Source organism: Hippocampus bargibanti, linkage group LG12 (genome assembly GCF_051943395.1).
Source record: "Hippocampus bargibanti isolate YZ-2025 linkage group LG12, ASM5194339v1, whole genome shotgun sequence".
In the NCBI taxonomy this organism is placed as follows: Eukaryota; Metazoa; Chordata; class Actinopteri; order Syngnathiformes; family Syngnathidae; genus Hippocampus; species Hippocampus bargibanti.
The window spans coordinates 8903626-8922595 of record NC_142745.1 but is presented as its reverse complement, the minus strand read 5'-3'; the positions used below and the strand labels follow the sequence as shown (position 1 = coordinate 8922595).

At 38.6% G+C, this 18970-nt stretch overlaps 2 protein-coding genes across 3 annotated transcripts in view; one reads left to right on the top strand and one right to left on the bottom strand.

Annotated features, from left to right (window-relative positions):
- LOC148890357 (protein FAM3C-like) overlaps positions 1-5594 on the top strand; it is a 25893-nt gene extending 20299 nt beyond the window's left edge. For both annotated transcript variants that reach the window (XM_089009296.1, XM_089009297.1), the window contains one exon: positions 5457-5594. The gene's annotated coding sequence lies outside the window, so the exon portion shown is untranslated. The remainder of the gene's footprint in view (positions 1-5456) is intronic.
- On the bottom strand, positions 1615-18970 carry camk1a (calcium/calmodulin dependent protein kinase Ia). Its single transcript, XM_089009294.1, has 12 exons — positions 18862-18970; positions 17196-17314; positions 12351-12482; positions 11603-11677; positions 10195-10333; positions 9993-10119; positions 9673-9748; positions 8892-9004; positions 8741-8819; positions 7232-7319; positions 7000-7162; positions 1615-5556 (listed from the first exon to the last, which is right to left on the bottom strand). The coding sequence occupies exons 2-12, from the start codon at positions 17279-17281 to the stop codon at positions 5453-5455; spliced, it is 1182 nt and encodes a 393-aa protein (XP_088865420.1). The 5' UTR covers positions 17282-17314; positions 18862-18970; the 3' UTR covers positions 1615-5452.

Sequence of the window (18970 nt, the reverse complement as noted above, 5' to 3'; positions counted from 1 at the left end):
GGACTGATGTCACCAAATATATATTTCAAATCCAAACTACGAGTTTAAAGTAGTATATACAATAGATTTTGTGCAGTTTATTTGTTAATGAAATGTAGTATAAATTGTTACTTTCGTGTACAGGATTGTGTTCACTGTACAGCACAGGTGTCAAAGTCAAGGCCCACGGGCCAAATCCGGCCCACCACATCATTTTTTTGGGCCCGCGAAAGCAAATCAAACTTGTTAAATTCCATGATGATTGCTAAAATCTGAGCCAAAATTTCATATTTTTGGATGTCAACCACAATAAAAGTCATTATTCTTGACTTCAGATTTGAAAACGAGTTATTCATTCATTTGCTGTGTGCTCTATATGTAATATTTGAAGGGATTTAAATATTCTAATGGGTTCCCCAAATTCATAACGGCCCTCGAGAGGAAACCATAACTACAATGTGGCCCACGGCAAAAAATGACTTTGACACCCCTGCTGTACAGCATTCATTGTACAGTGAGACCTCAATTTACGAACTTAATTGGTTCCCAGACAGAGTGTGTAAGGCGAAAAGTGTGTATCTCAAAAAAAAAAAATTTCCCATAGGAAACCATTAAAATGGGAATAATCTGTTCTCGGGTTTCCATAAAATATACTTTTTAACTAAATAAGTCTTAAAACTACACACAACATACCTTATTCTATGTATAATAAATGTGCTATTGTATTGTAATGAAAGAAATACACTGCATTGTATCATAAAGTCACTTTATTTACATTTGTGATGGTCATTTATGGCTTGATGCAATGGCGTTGGAGGTCGAAGGTCAAAGGGAATTGCTGTTTGGAAAGTGAGCACATTACATGACAACTGTAATTAAAGAAATAAACTGTGCTGTAAAATAAAGTGGAAGGAGAGTCACCTTCCATAAGGACTGTTGGTAACTTAACCTCTGTTGCTGTTCGGTCGTGTGCTTCCGCCGAAGATCACTCCGCTAGCCGCGGTGGGTGTGTATTATGAAAATAGTGCTTATTATAAGGTTTAATTTTCAAAAATTTGACGTTTGTAAAACGAAAAGTTTGTAAGTTGAGGTCTCACTGTATATCGGACGGACATTGTTGTTCTGGAGATGACCAGCAGAGAGGAGTGTAGACACATTTTCAGGAAGCATGTGCTGTACTGTACCTAACATAGGGTTGTACAGTAATTAAAAGTTATTTTAATTTTTAATCATGATAATGCGGAATAGTTATTGTCAAATACTGCTTGTGCCACTTTAAATGAAGCATTGTGGAGGTGGGTCAGTCCCAGCGCACAGCGCACTGACGCACACAAACACAATGCATAGACAAGGAAGATTTATTCAATTTCCTGCTCTCAGTGAGTACAAATCATTGAATTCTCCTACACCTTGTTCAATACCCCATGATGCATTGCATCCATATGTTTGTAGCTCAAAACAGCTTTACAAAAAGGATATACAATATATACTTGTGTGTGTGTGTGTGTGTGTGTATATATATATATATATATATATATATATATATATATATATATATATATATATATATATATATATATATATATATATATATATGTATATATATATATATATATATATATATATATATATATATATATGTGTGTGCATATGTGTGTATTTACATGTGTGCTATGTGTGCTTCTTTTTTATGCGTTTGGACATGTTTGGATTGGTGAAACAAGCATACACAACATGTATGAGTAATGTATATCAAAGTGGCCCAAAGATGGCGATTTGACATTGAATGAAGCCCTTCATGCGCGATTTGCATATTTTACACATCTTGTAGAAACACAGAGTGATTGCTTTCTTTTTTCACTGCACAATATCGTGAACTGATTTGAAGCATGGGTCAGTGCGGTCATATAAGTAAAATATCTCGAAATAGAATTTACGCACGCACACATATACACGAAACAGCTTAATTTGATGATTATGTGACTAAAGAATAGATTCATATCACTATCCCCAAATTGTCTTCTTTTTCTTTTCTGTCTGAGATTCTTATCGATCTATTTTTTCCAAGTCACATACTAAAAGATGAATGTGCACACATGCATTTCTACTTCATGAGTATGGCTTTGGGTCCAAGTGATTTTTTTCCCTTTTATCCTTTGAACCTTTTTTTGTGTTGCAGTTGATACATCTGTCCAAACAGGATATGTATTTTTTTAAACCGCTACACACAAAAGAGGACTTTGAGATGAATAAGACAAGGGCAAAGGCATTGGGACACACAAGTATTCATATGACTATGTAATTATTCATATTTTATTATCATGTATGAGTGGTAATCTCAACCAAAAAGATATTGTTAGTTAGACCGGCTCAACAAAATAAAATGTAAAAATCGTATTTGCCATACTTTTTTTGCTTCAGATCAATGGACATTGAGTCTGTTTATTCTGATGTGCATTGCTTGGCCACCTGGGGGCAGTATAATATAGAGATGCATCTGTGAGTGTTTTTGTGAACTTGTTTTTTGTTTTGTTTGTCATTAAACTCCAAGCGGGAATGGCAGTAAATGTTTTTTTTTCTTTTTTGAATTATTATTTACTATCTCCCAAATTGCTCTTTTGTTGTAGCATGAATTGAGTTCACAAACACCAAACAGCACGGTGGTTTGTATCTTTGTATCTATTTTCCTCCATTTCCGGTGTCGGTGTTTTGTGTCCCAATACTTTTGTCCAACTAGTCATTTACAAGTGAATACACAAAAAAAAATTGGGAGAAATGTCGAACAATATGTCTACTGTGCTGTGTTTTTGTACTTTGTCAACATTACTTTTGGTGTTACTCACTTCACATTATATAGCTCAAAAGAATTACAGAAGTACATCATTGTCAATACAACACAGTAGTAATAATAATAATATTAAAAATGATCATAATAATCATAGTCATCATCATGTGTATACTAAGGTATTATCATTCATGTAAACATATTGAATTTACCAGGTCATGCAAACGGTAGACTAACTTCCACGAGAGGTTGCACAGCACAGAGCAGGCCAAGCGCCCACACTGAGATCCCAGGCAGGAACTATGTTTTGTTTTTTGTTTTTTAATAATGAGAATTTGTGGATTCCATTTTCCAGATGGGGGTTTCATCAACACTTTACATCAGATTGACTGCAAAGCAGTTCAGGGTGTGGTCTACCTTTTCACAAAGAAAATGGTTGAATTTATCTTTTTGGCGGAAGGGAAGCTTTACTACATCATGCAGTGTTTCGACATCCCATTACATCAAATTCTGTAGAACGGTGGTGGTGATGCATGGTGTGGGGGATCTCAGTGTGAGACGAATAACAAAACAGCCAGACACCCCCCCCCCCCCCTGAAAATTGAAACTTTCATGTTGTCCAACCCCTTCCCTCACCTGCCTACATTCCGATACTGTACTTTCAGATCAGAACTGCTTGTCACCAACCCAGTTTGAGCCAGAGAAAAGGGGAGTTTTTCACAGTCATTTGAACACCAGTTTGACGAGTGACTCATAAGCATTCTATTCAGTATGTTTTGAATGCTCATAAGAAATTGTTCAATTTCACTCAATTAGTCTGAAAAGTATTATTTATTTACTACAAATTACTTGCATTTCTCACTGAAGCATTGTTTGTCATGGATTAATCGGCCGAGCCCTATTCCAAACGTGCGTTTATACGTCACGAATGACGATTTCAGTCAAAATGAGCTGTTTGAATGTAGTTGTCCATGTTAAGCGCTTTGTTGCAGTTTCAGCTGTTGTTAAAGCGCTATATAAGCCACTATGTCTTGTATTGGATTGTATTGATCTCGGCTTGTCTTAGTTTTTTGTCAGTCACTTCGTGACTAGCAATACCATGACATACTCTTCCACTAGATGGCAGAAGTTACAGTTAATCGGTGTAACTCCATGGCGTTTCCTGCAAGTATATAAGCTTTACGTTCAACTGAACAGGGCCAGACTTCACACTGAGAAGTAAATTACAGGTACAATTAACTATAACCTTTACAGTCCTTTCTGCACCACTCTGAGTTCTCTCAGTAATGCCAATGTACAACAGGCGGGTGGATCCATGAATGAACCTATCCATTTCTCAATGTCTCTACTTCTAAGTCTTTCTGTGAGTCTTCCAGTCTTTATATTGCAACCTTCTGAAGACACACACTGCCAATTTAAAGGACAACCGACATCTCTGGACAAGTTGTGTCCATAATTTGTAAAAAGGCTTCAAATGACTTCTACTGAGCGTATCTTACAAAGATTCCACCGCATATCGCTATATTTTACGTTTTAAGACTCGCACTGAATATTCTGGAAGTCTTGTTTTTGAGTTGGTGATGAGTCCGTACATGACGTCACTGAAGGAACGCCCCTGACCGAAAAAAGGACACATTGTAGCAGTCCTTCCATCACGTCAATATATTTTGCTGGACTTGTTTGGTCTGAAAACGTCATGTTGCACCAAAAAGAGCCAGAAGAGGGCGACCAAGCTCCATGAAAGGAATTTATCAGCCTGTGGAAACGGGCTGATTAATTCCTCACACGGAGCTTGGTCGCCATTTTCTGTCTCCTATTTGGTGATAGATTTCCCCCCAATGTTGCCTCAAAATGGCATGGAATAAATTCTTTAATCGATTGCAAACATGTATGCTTTCCTCTTCAGAACTATTTGAATCATATTCATAACTGGATGTGTAACAAGAAAGCATATTCTCCGAATCCGAAGCCATTGTTTTCATTCTCCAGCAATGCAAGACGTCTTGGCGTGATGTCATGAACTGGGGGCGGGACTTTCTGAAAATGCCCAATTCGCAGCTCAATGTTTTGCAGATTTTGGACACTTTAAGTCATTTTTATTGGTGTTTTGCATTTGAATCAAAATATCATACTGCGTGTTTTGGGTATTTTAGATGCTATAAAACGTTTTTCTGATGTCAATTAGGATATAAAAAAGGGACATCGGTTGTCCTTTAAGGTCAGTGGCTCCTGGTATCTCAGTTTGTGGTAGCAGAGGGCCATCTGATGGGCCTCCCAGAATGCGTTCAGTCTTTGTGACACCCCCTTGTGGTGACACAAAGGAATGCGTGGTGACGAATGGAGGCAAAACAAGCAGATGGCCTTTAATTAACCCTTTCATGCACCTTGTAACCTGATAAAATGATAAACTGTTCACTGTCATAACCACGGTCCCTGAAAGGGTAAAACTAGATAAATGTCACAACTAACGTAAGCTCGATGTCTGCCATTTGGGGACATATCATTAATACCGGTCTACACACTGGGCACCTTACGATCGTTACTCTGCCTTCCTGGCCAGACAGGGTGAGCAGCAGTTCTCTGTGCACTCCAGAGGGTATGAATGATTGTTTTTTTGGGTTTTTTTTTTTTTTTTTTTTTTTGAAGAGGGGGTGAATCTCAATTAATCAAAAGACTGTGACGTTGTGTTCAGATGCGACTGGCCGGCCTGCAGCAGTAAGTACAGCTCCTCAGGCTGTCTCGGTCCGTGCTGCCCTCTGCGCTTCCACGGCGGTCATCGGTGTAATGGGACACTGGACAGGACAGATGCCAGATACACACCATACTTATTCATTCCAGAAGTTCCTTCAAGACGCAGTATGTGGTAGTATCGTACCTCAAGGAAGTAGTCGGTGGGAAGTTGTGACCTACATTTGCAACTTAAATTCTGATATTCGTTTCATGAACTTGAATTAAATTATTCCCAACAGTGTCTTCTCTTAAAATGATACTGTTTCCCTCAGAATGTACTGCACTTAGTACATGTAGGTTGTTGTTAGAGTTCGGTCCAAACAGATTTCAGGCTTGTGTGTGTGTGTGTGTGTGTGTGTGTGCGTGTGTGTGTGTGTGTGTGTGCGCGTGCGTGTGTGTGTGTGTGCGCGCGCGTGTGTGTGTGTGTGACATGGTGAGACTTAAGTAAGTAGTCACTTATACTTTATTATTTCTATTTATGAACCATGTATTAACAACAAGTAATAGCTATGATTACAACATAGTAAAATCGGTACTCTGTAACTGATATTAGTCAATTTTAAAAACAATAAGTGAAAATGTCTTGTCCATTTGATATGTCAGAAAAACTGTACATTTTTTTCTAAATTGGCATCCAGGGAGAATACACTTGTTTTGTTATGCCAAGTTACTGGATAAATATTAATTCTGAATTTCACCCGGTGGTGGATTAAGTCTGGCAAATCTCCACTCTTAGCCTGGGTGCCACCTGTACTTTATTTTAGACTTATTTTAACCCTTTAATGCACCAATAATAATAATAATCATACATTTGATTTCTAAGCACGTTTCAAAACTCTCAAGGACACTTTACAGTCATAATAATAATAATAATGATAATAATAATAATAATAATGATATCATGTACCCTGATAACAGGATAAGCTGTCCACTGAAGTGACCATTGTCAATGAAAGGGTTTAAAGTGGTTTACCATGTTACGACAGAAATGTCAAAAGTACACAAAATCATAATCGGTACAATTATTTGAAGGTCTGGAATGCATTTGTTATCTTAATATAAAAAAAGGTTTTCAAATTAGTACAATTTGGAAGCTAACTACTGTCGCAGAGAAAGCTGTTTGTCTATAAAGGTGCTGCTATACCTAGTAATACAGTGAGGACAACTGAACAGGGTAAATAGAATAAAGTACATCATTATCAAATAGATTACCATGTTAATGACCCTTGATCGATGGATCAAGGGTCATTAACACTAATACAACATTAATATCCCGTCAGTTCTGAATTATTAAGTTGTTCCGGGTTCACAGCGATGCGTTCATTAATTTTGTGTTTTATTACAGTGAGTGATTGCTTTTTTGTCATATTTAATGCGATGTTCTGTTATTACAAAGCTTATCTTCTGGCATTCAATGATGAGTTCATCTTTCGATTTCGTAAACTAAGGTGTATGTGTTGGAGGAAAAAAAGATGATAAAAACATGAAGTGCTTTGCAAACTCACAGCTCTCGTTCTCGCCGTTCCCCAACTCATCTTCCTCTTCCTCCTCAGGTAGCAGGAGTCCGTGACAGGGGCTGGTCGGGGTGATCTGACTAGGTCCCTCCACGCTGGTCCCCAGTTGCAATCGTCGCATGTGACGTACCACTGCCGTAGCGTTGAACGCTTGCTGAGGGAAAGAGAAAAGGGTAATTCGCAAAAGCGTCTAGAAACGTTGCGCTTCGACCATATCACTAACCTTCCACTTGCTTTTGGCAAAGTTCTTCTTGATTTGAGCACTGACTGATTCATGGATGTTCTTGTCCAGAGCTGTGTCTCCACCGATCCTGAGTAAGTATTTTCCGGTGTATTGGTCGCACCCAAAAGCCTTAATTTTCTAACCCTGTGCCTTATATGCAGGTGCGCCTTATACAGTAAGTGAAGTAATATTGAGCCATAACAGGTCTCGCAACTACTGTCAGCAGCCACCAACTACAATTTAGAAGAAATAGTGTATAACTCTAGCCTCTACTATAGCACCTTATAATGTGGTGTGTCTTATCTTTGGAAAACTATATATTTATATTATATATTAGATACTGTATTTAGAAAACTTTTTTTCATTCATTGAAGGTGCGCCTTATAGTCCGGTGCACCTTATATATATGGAATACGTTTGAAAATATGGCATTCATTGGGGGTGTGCCTTATACTCTGGTGCACCTTATACACCGTAAAATACAGTATTTATGACATATTAAGCAGGGTATTGCATTTTTCTTAATACGGCTTTCTGATAATCTCTTGTGTTTTGCATACATTTAAATTATGTGTATTTAAAAATATATTCGTAAAACCCTATTTCAAATAGTGTTTAGTTAAATGGCCTTTAGGTGAACCAGACAGACATTAACTGCTTCATGCACACTGTAACTTGATAACATGATAATCTGCCCATTGTAGTGACTACCGTCCCTGAAAGGGTTAAAGGACAACCGACGTCTCCGAACAAGTTGTGTCCATAATTTGTCAAATGGCTTCAAATGGCTTCTGCTAAGCGTATTTTAAAAAGATTCCACCACATATAGCATATTTTACGTTTTAAGACTCGCGCTGAATATTCAGGAAGTCTTGTTTTTGAGTTGGTGACGAGTCTGTATGTGACATCACTAAAGGAATGCCCCCTGACCGAAAAAAGACACATTGTAGCAGTCCTTCCATCACGTCAATGTATTTTCCTGTACTTGTTTGATCTGGGGACTTCGTGTTGCACCCAAAAGCCGCTCGAAGAGGGCGTCCAAGCTCCACATTAGGAATTTATCAGCCTGTGGAAACGGAAGTGGCCACAGGAGGTCGCCATTTTGTGCCTCTTTTTCGTTGAGACATTTCCCCTCAATATTGCCTCAAAATGGCATGGAATAAATTATTTAATCGATTGCAAACATGTATGCTTTCCTCTTCAGAACTATTTGAATCATAGTCATTATTATAAGTCATTTTTATTGGTGTTTTGCATTTGAATAAAAATATCATACTGCGTGTTTTGGGTATTTTAGATGCTATAAAACGTTTTTCTGATGTCAGTTAAGAAACAAAAAAGTGACGTCGGTTGTCCTTTAAAGGCAAATGCAGACAGTTTATCGTTATATATCCCCAAACCAAACCTCTCACACACACACACACACACACACGCACACACACACTTTTCCACAATTCTCAGCTATTCCAATGAAATGATTTTATTTGCAGTGTGAGCAATGGTTCCTACCATGGATGCTGGAGGGCCTGTTCACACGTGTATCTTTTCGAAGGATCTTTCTCCATCATGTGGCAGATGAAGTCTTTGGCTACAAAAAAAGGTGAGTTTATGATTATCATGTGTTTTCTGATTCTTCTCCAAGTATTAGTTCTCGGGATACCTGAATCACATATGTCGTCCCAGTACGGCGAGTCAAATTCATACTCTGCTTTCAGGATTTGTTCAAACAACTTGGCATCATTTTCATCGTAAAATGGAGGATAACCACAAAGTCTAAAAGTATGTTGAAGCATAGAATACACCAATGATTAGGTACAATAAAGTTTAACCATGAAAACCAATCTTGGATTAATGGACACATTTTCTGTCATTCAGGACATTTGCTCTTTTGCCATATGTTAGCATATTATCATGTTAGCATGGTATCATTTTATCCATTCTCATTTGAAATACTTTCTAGAGCCTGAATTCAGTGAAAGATGTCAAAACTTTATCAATATCCCATTTTCCGGTGTATACGGTGCACCCAAAAGCCTTCATTTTCTTCGAAAGATGACCATGCGCCTTATACGCAGGTGCGCTACATACAGTATGTGAAGTCATATTGAGCCACAACAGGTCTCGCAACGACTGTCAGCAGCCACGACTCCATTTCCCCGTAGAAGAAGTCGTGCGTAACGCCAGCCTCTACTGAAGCGCCTTATAATGTGGTGTGCCTTTTATATAGTATAATGTTTTGAAATTTATGTTTCATTCATTGAAAGTGCGCCTTATAGTCCGATGCGACTTAAATATGGAAAAATACTAATAAAATAATCTTGTAGTGCTGCCGCTTGTATGACAGAATTTAATGAACATTTATCACCAACCCAATTTGTGCACAAATTGCATTTTGTGGCCGATTTTACCTTTACAACAAATGGAAAAAAAATCAAACTCACAAAATATAAGAAATAACTCCTATGGACCAGCAATCGACTGCTTTGCTGTACGGTTTCTGCGCAAGCACTTCAGGAGCTGTGCAACACACACAAATTTACAGCACAGGTGAGGATAGCATTCAAAGTCATCTTGACCTTGGTGAGCAACAGAGTCACGTTTAACAGAGTAGAGGGAGTACTCATAGATCACTTGAACTTGACTTAGTAGGGGATGAGAGACACTCTCATGAGACAACGTACACAAGAGAATGTCAGCTGAGCCACAGAGTGCTGAGCATACAAAAGCAAGGAGTGGCTCACCCATGAACTAAATGCCTTACCCACATATCCGGGAGTCCCGCAGGCTGTTGACATAACACTGCCTGCTCCTTCGATTTTAGACAGGCCGAAGTCACTGATCATGATCTTTGAGTCTTCGTCCATGCTGTCATACAACAAATTCTCCGGCTGCAAATAGAGGCATCATGAGAGCAAATAAGCCGAATGCAGGCTGCGGTATTTGACGCTTTTTTCCCTTCCCACCTTTAAGTCTCTGTGCACAATCCCCATATCATGAAGATATTTAACGGCATCCAAGATCTGATGGATGAGCTGGCTGGCATCTCTCTCTGTGTAGAAGCCCTTCTCCACGATCCTGTCAAACAACTCGCCACCTGACACACTGCACGATAAGAGTGAAGCTGATCTTAATTGTAACTGAGTGACAGGCTGCGGTTTGTATTGATGCTCAAAGCAAAAATGACAAGCTGACAAGTTGAACACAAATGGCTCCCCAACAGCCTTGAGGAGTTCTTCGTTACTGTCGTGTGTAATTGCTAAAGCATCTACAAACGTCAGCTTAGTATTGATCAAGAAAAGAAAAAAAAATGGGTGGGTGGGATGGATGGATGGATGGATGGATGGATGGATGGATGGATGGATGGATAGATAGATGGATGGATGGACATGGGTCGTAGGTAGTTAGGTAGGTAGATCACATGAATACATACATGAATACATAAATGAAATTAATGCATACATGAATTAATAAATGCATAAATAGATGTATAAATAAATGTATATATAGATGTATAAATAAATAAATGTGTATATATAGATGTATAAGTAAACGTATAAATAAATAAATGTATAAATACATGTATAAATAAATGCATAAATACATAAATGTATAAATAAATACATACATACATACATACATACATACATACATACATACATACATACATACATACATACATACATACATACATACATACATACATACATACATGTGTAGGAAAAATACAGGTTAAAAAAATTGTGGTACCACAAGGATGTCCTCTGATGCTTTTGCTAAATTTAAGTCAGTTGAGAACATAGCACTGAGGAAATCTGCTTCACAGTCCAACGTAGATTGTTAGGTTAAACACCTCCAAATACCAGCTGTAGCTGGATTGACAATCACAGCAAAATGACAGACTGGGTTCCTCCAGACTCAGTTTTGGAGTTTTTATTTCAACGTAGGTTTAACCTAAAGCTGACACTGACAAAAGCTTTGTGTGACTTTAATATTGCACAAATACTCTTTGATTTTGACCCATAAGATCACTTATCATGAAATTCTGGCTGGGCAGTAAATAAGGCATTTTTACCCGCGTAGGAATTAGTCATGAATGTCCATCTGGACTGACTGGAACGCGATCTCTTTCCATTAAAAAAATGCTGCTGCTGCTTCTGCTGCTGCTGAAAGGTTTGCATATTTTATTTGGAAGCGACTATGCTGCATGCTCAGTAGAACATAACAGCACAGCATCATTTTAAAAGAATGTATACCGCTTTGTAGAATGTAATAAAACGGCACAAAAAAACATCAGTTTTTTTCTCTCCGAACACCCTCAACCCCAAATTATAATGCCAAATTAGCAGCTCTTGAATTGAAAGGAGAACTCACAGCTGCATGACTAGGTACAGATGAGACGTGCTTTCGAAGATATCCTCTAGCGAGACGATGTTCGGGTGCTTGATTCTGAAAAAGTCATGAAAGCATAATTACTGTCTAGAACATTCCTCTTCTGCTCGATGTAAAGCGGTCACCAGATGGCATTATTGTTGCGTGATGGCATTATTGTTAGTAAGTGTCAGATAATGCACGGACGCAGTTGTGATGGGCTGATGAATGTGCTACTCGGGAGCAGATTTTTAAACGACGGGAAGTGTAAAATATGCAGTGTGAAGCCTCCAGCAGGGCATCGCTTATCAACATGTGAGATTGTGAGAATATGTCACTTTAACACTGTGGCAGATGATAGAGGATATTGCAGGGTGAGCAAGTGCGCTCTTTTCCAGATTGTTTCCCTCCCCCCCATGTAATGCTCTTTTATTGGCTTAATAGTGACTTCAAATTTTAGTCCATACCACCCACCCTCTCTCTTCTTCTCCACCCTTTATGTCTCCTTCTCTTCGATACATTGCTTCAGGGAACTCCACACCAACTCCACCTCTCTGTGCTGTTGCCCTGGCAACTGGGACACTAAAAATAGGTCTATCTTCTTTACTCCTGACATTTCCGGTGCACAATCCTAGTGTTTCTATTGACACCATGCGTTTTGGTGGCTGTTCACTTGACCTCATGCATAGAAAGTGCCTGGGGTTCTTCCAACTGGACCAACGGGAGTCATTTTTGAGGGTGGTCAACTCACCTGTGCAGTACTGCGATCTCATTTTCTATGTTGTTCTCTTTGCCTTCCAGTGCTTTCTTAGGGATGCACTTGATAGCCACTAGCCTTTGTGTCCTCTTCTCCTCGGCAAGAAGCACCTCAGAGAAAGCACCCCTGGAAATGTGAAGCAATACCAGGGAAGTTCATTTTGATAGTACTGTTTGATGTCAGAGACACTTGACATTCACCATAAAAGTTCTGTGAGTTCAGACATGTCAAAGTGTCACACACACACAACACAACATATCAAATAAGGGGCGAAGTAAACACAACAAAAAACAGTTCACAATAGCGTGAATGATAGGACAAAATCTAAAAGAATTTATTAAACTTACTTGGGCATGTAAAATTTACTTGGGATTAATCTGAGGCATTTTAAATCATGGAATTTATGCTGACTTCCAATTAACAAGTTTTGAATGTCTTTGGTGAATTGCACTGATCAGCAATATATACCCCAAAATATTTTACAATCCTCAATTTACAGTTATGACATTCCAGGGAATCCACCTGCTGCCAAACTACACAAAATTGTTAAATAGCATATTAAATGACATTATTATTATTATTATTATTATTATTATTATTATTATTATTATTATTATTATTATTATTATTATTATTATTATTATTATTATTAATAATAATAATAATACTATTTATATATAATTAATTATAAATACAATTAATTATTATTTTTTAATTATTATTATTATTATATTGCAGATTTGGAATCAAAGCAAAAAAATAGTATTCCAAAATAAATATGACCAGTGATATGAACACAGCCACATTCCACTTAAAAGATGTGCACACTTTAGCAATTCATTTATTTTTACTTCCCTTTTCAAAAAGCTATTTTGATAATTAATTTGTCCAGGTTATAAGATGCCTTATTTTTTTGAAAACGTTTTGAAACGATTTAACTTTAATTTGTACTTTCCTATCCCCAAAACACCTATTAAGGGGTGTGTAGACTTTTTACATCCACTGTAGTGACCCACTCAATGGGACAAACCGTAATCGAGTCATATGTCAAATGACAAGTAAGAGCATCTTTTAAATGTAGACTGATTTCCTGATTGACATTACTTTTACTTTTACTCATACTACATACATAACTATTTTGCCCAAAAAAACACATTGAGATTCTCATCTGTTATTGTTTTTACGTTGCATATATGACATCATAATTTACCTACTAGAGACAAGGTACAGTATATCAAGTGACATGGTGGTGATACTTTAGCAAGATACCTGCGAGCTGAATTAGATTTACATTAAGGCGACAAATATGATGATACAACAAATAAGCAGCACCCTTTGCATCTAAGCATCTGGATGCACTTTTTTTTTGTGTATGCGGCGTGCGTGTGGTAGTCACTGGATGAATAATTCAAAGTGGTTATATTGTCAGGATGGGGCAAGGTCGAAAAAAAGTTCCAAAGAAGAGTCCAGCACAACACTCACACATAGACATTTACAGGAACAGCACCTACTCGAAATAAATAATGACAATGATATTACGATATTCACTTCTAATCAATGTAAATATTGCAATGCTGTTTTCCAGAAGATACTAGACTGCAGATGCTGGTGAGGGGGAGAATGACGTGTTTACACAGGAGTGTGGGGCAAGCACAGAAGGAGGCCGTGGACATTGTTGAGAGTACAACAATGCCACGAAAGAAGAAAAAAAGACCATGTGACCATAGGCAGTATTTAGAACACAGGAACAAAACTAAAAATCTGTTTTTCTTTATTACTTTCACAGACCATTTTATTGTCGTCTATTAAGTTCATCCCAGAATTAAAGCTCAAGCACATAAAACCTAATATTTGTGGGTGACTCTCGGAGTCTAGAGAGCAGGTGCACAGTCACACGTTGCAACTGTTGCCGTGAGACTCGTGTAATTAAGCATCTACTTGCTCATTGCACCTTGGAGACTCGGCTCTCTGCGGATTTGATGCAGAGCACTACATACTGTTATTTTGCATGGATGACATTTACACCTAAGAGCCCATTGTAAAAGCTTTCCACTGCATGACTAACGAGAAACATAAATAACTAACGTTGATTATTACTATCATGCTGACCTGCGCTAAACTAATCACAACAGAGATGGTTTAGATTGCTGTAGATACCCATGGCTGTATTTATATATATATATATACAAGAGGTGTCTCATTGACAATGCAAATGTTTCAAATTAACTAAGCAACGAACCAACTGACTGATTCGTCATGCTCACTGAGTCCATAAACTCAGTGACTTTGCTTGCCAAACTGATCGAAAAGTTATCTCAGCAGACTAATTATGCTAATGTGTGTATTGACTATTCTAGCCTTGCTTTGCTAATTGACTATGCAATTAGATAATTTACAAACCAATTAATTATCCTGACTGACTTTGCTAATTCTGCTACTTATCCACTATAAAAAGAAAAAAAAAAGAAAAGGGAGGGGGGCAATTGGCCCCTAATTACTTAAAACTTAAAACTAGCCAACATAACAGTTTGATGAGGCAAATTGTACAAATTGTCAAGCTAACAAATCAGCAATATCTGATGACTGACTATTCTTGTTGACTGCGTAACTAACATATATCACGACGATAACTATCAGGACGATGCTAATTGACAACCTGTCCAACCATATGACTGGCAATCCTGTTAAACTAACCACTGTTATGCTAACAAACTGAGTGACTCTTTCATCTCCAGCGTATAATAATTATATTGAGAAGACTGTACGTCGATGGCTCAAAGGGCCCCAAGCCAAAGTGAGACATGAGCAGTGCACCAACACTTCCGATTATTCATGATGCCATTTCACTGCAGTGTGTTTGTGTGACGAAGAACACGCAACGCAAGCATCTTCCTGTGTTATCCCTTCGAATGTGGACACTTTGTCCTGACACCCGACTGGGCCTTAAACTGTGAGGATTAGACAGAATTGAACATAATATAAATCAATTAACCTCATGCACTGAATTCCTGTAATCATCTCTCTCAGCCTTAAAGAGCTTTCCATTGACACATTAATGTCAGGTCTGGCAACACTGACAATTTGAATACAAATACAATCGGTATGACATAACAGGGAATAATTCATTCATAATCCGGACTGCTTTATTCTCACTAGGGTTTCAGGGGTTGCTGGAGTCTATCCCAGGAGACAGAGGACACCCTGAACCGGTTTCCAACCAATCCAAACACACACAGTGACTAACCATCCACGATCACACTCACACCGAGGGACAATTTGGAGTGTTCAATAACCCTGCCATGCATGTTTTTTTTTTTTTGGAATGTGAGTGTAAACCGGAGGACCTGGAGAAAACCCACAGAGGCCCGGGGAGAACATGTAAACTCCTCATAGGGAGGCTGGAGCGGGGATTCAACCCATGACCTCTGCACTGTGACGTCTGTGTGCTAACCACTTGACTTCCAGGCCACCCGCTATCTACTCAGTCAACTGAAAATGTAAGAGGTTATGAACGAATTTTCAGATCAAAGTGAACGCTAGCGTGAACCACTTTACACACACACCAACAATACTAATTAACTAAGTGACTATGCCACAGATTATTGACATTATTGATTGATTGATTTGTGTGCATGAATATTCTTATATATCTAGGTTATTTCATTCTCAGGCACGGATTTAAAACTGGACTGTTGTGCTCCCTTGTTTTCTTTTAAGAAGACATTTTACCTCTAATATTAACTTCAGTCATGTGTTCACGCAACAGGTTAGTTTGATGCTAGCAGCCAGGCTATTTGTGGGAAACCCAACTACAGTGATGCCTCGTCTTACGAACGCTTTAGCTAACGAACCTTTCACCTTACCAACATTAAATTCGCGAGAATATAATCTTGGCATACAAACTAGTTTTCGGGAAACACACGGCGCGCCACGATGGCTGGCGAACTAGTTTTCAGCAGAAGGACACCAAACCACACGGCCTAACAGCGCCACCGTGGCTTATGGACTACTTTTCCATACCTCCTTTCTCTGAGTGCATACGTGGCATACGTGGTTTGTTATCAAGGGTACATTTGGTATTATGGGACCGAAAAAGACCCCACCACAGGCTCGTGTTCAGCCGAAGAGATCACAAAACAACATTACAGTCGAGCAGAAGGAGATCATTGAGAAACACGGACAAGGTGTGCGTTTGTATGACTTAGCGTCCAAGTGTCAGTATGCTAAGTCGACCATTGCCACGTGTGGATAAGGGTGTTTCTGTGTTGTCTAAGCAATGGTCCCAGGCAATAGAAGAGGTTGAAAAACTTCTGTTGATTTGGATGAACGAAAAGCAGCGAGCAGGGGATAATGTGTGTGTGTATTATCGCCGAGAAAGCACGGCAACTTCACTCGTTTATCATCAAGAGGCAACTACATCAACGACGATCACAAAGGTAAATAAAACGACTGTATTATACAGTACAGTTTATTTCTTTAATTACAATACAATAGCACATTTATTATACATAAAATAAGGTATATTTTGTGTAGTTTTAGGACTTATGTTGCAGAAAAATATGTTTTATGGGGACCTGGAAACGGATTATTCTGATTTTTAATGGTTTCCAATGGGAAATTAATGTTTGGAAGACACACTTTTCACCTTACACACACGTTCTGGGAACCAATTAAGTTCGTAAGCTGAGGTATCACTGTATCCCCCACTTTAGAGGTTAGGAGATAGTGGTATAAGAACATTTGGATCATAGTTTTGTCAAAACAATGGATGTTTAAATGGCTTCCAAAAAAAAGATCCAACTTCGCATCCTTAACTGTGTCAAGGGTGTTCCAACTTACGTCCCCAGCACTTCTTTGAAGTCATAATGCTCTTTAATGTCGGACGTCTTTTTCTTCCACCCATTGCCGTCCTCTCCTAAAGGCATGCTGTCGCACTGATGGGATTCGCCACACTACAGCTGAAAGTAAACCAGATGAGCAGCATGCACAATTCATTTGTTAGCCCCCGGCAAAAGACAGCACATGTTGAAAAATATGAATTTTTGTCACAAATAACAGAAGAATAATGGCAGTAGTTGGAATAGTGTGTTTTTTGTGTATGTATATGTGTGTGTGTGTTTTTTAACTTGAATAGTGCTCTGTATACAATATCCATAATTACATCTGGATTGCAGAGAGTATGCTCATGTACAATAGATCCATTACTTCACATCATCTGATGTGAGTAATGGTCAGTGCAGCTCACGTTTGACTTCACTGAATGATGATGACAAAATATAATCCATCTATTTTCTGTGTAGCGCTTGTCCTCCTTATAGCTCCAGGTAAAATGGAGCCTCTCCCAGCTGACTTTCGGCAAGAAAAGCAGGGTGCACTTGATTGGTTTCTAGCCAATCGCTAGGCAGATGTACATTTTGGCATTGACATCCACTGACAATCTGAGTTGTCAATTGCGGGAAATGTTTGCGTCCAAACTCAGCTTAAATTTTAGAACGGTGGTCATTACTAGTACGCACATGATATGCAATACCCGTGTGAATGTTGGATGCCATACCCATAATAGTCGGGTCCAACCCCTGAGACTGATTCGCCGAACCCCATGGGGTTCGATTGAACCGAGGTTAAGAACCATTGCCTTAGAAGTTTGACAAACTCAGAGCCTTGGAATTCAACCACAGAGGCTTCCTCCAACCAAAATAGCTGACATCCTGTTTCATTCCAGACTATTACTTATATCCTGGTATTACAGCCCATTGTATTCCGTGTTGAGCAATAAAAGTACGATCATAAGGTGCATTTTACTATTAGTGTCCGAGAGCCCAAAAATATTGTACATACATTGAGAGCAAGATATACACAGATGCAAAAATCTGTGAGTTTTTTTATTTGTGTTTATTTTTGGTGGTGCTGTGTTATTTCATTGCAAGAATACATGCAACAATTCATAGAGGGCTCAAATAACTAATAAATTCATAAAGCACATTTCAAGCTACTCATGAATGTCAAGCCTTCTAGACTGTTTAATTGTACCTTCCATTAACCAAAATATACAGCCACATCTTTTGCCAACAGGCAGACTTGATAAAAAAGGACCAACATAGGAGCTGGAAGTAGGACAAAGAGGACCAGTCAAAAAAAGCACGGAGACAAAAAAAAAAGAATAACATGCATAGCCAGGAGAGAGGATGATGACAGCATTTAACATGTTTAGACAAATATCAACCTTAATAAGTGAATTCAAAGTTTTAAATGAAACTGTAATGCGTGGATAGCGATCTACTGTGAAAATGAGTTTTAAACAGAGAGACATGTTTGCTCAAATTGAAAAATTGTCCTTGCAAGCGTGCAGTCAGCACTGTGGGTGTACTGCACCACTCAAGGATGTGACACGCAAAGCAAGACCGCATCGTTAAAGGTTCATCCACACGGGTGACAGCTATGGACATTTAATATTTTGTATTTATAGAAACGTGGAAATCAATGCGAGTTAAAAAAAAAAACGTACCTAAATGGCGATCTGTGCCCGGGGTTGTGCGCTCCTTGCCTCCGGGAGAGATGCTGATGCTGCTGGCCGGGCTTGTGTTCAGCGCTACCGCTCCGTTCGTGCTCCTCCT

Coding starts and splice junctions, on each gene's coding strand:
- camk1a (XM_089009294.1), bottom strand. CDS start 17,281: ATGCCTTTAGGAGAGGACGGCAATGGGTGGAAGAAAAAGACGTCCGAC. Junction 8,820..8,891: donor GGACGACATATGTGATTCAG/GTATCCCGAGAA, acceptor CTTTTTTTGTAG/CCAAAGACTTCATCTGCCAC. Junction 7,163..7,231: donor TTGCCAAAAGCAAGTGGAAG/GTTAGTGATATG, acceptor TCTTTCCCTCAG/CAAGCGTTCAACGCTACGGC.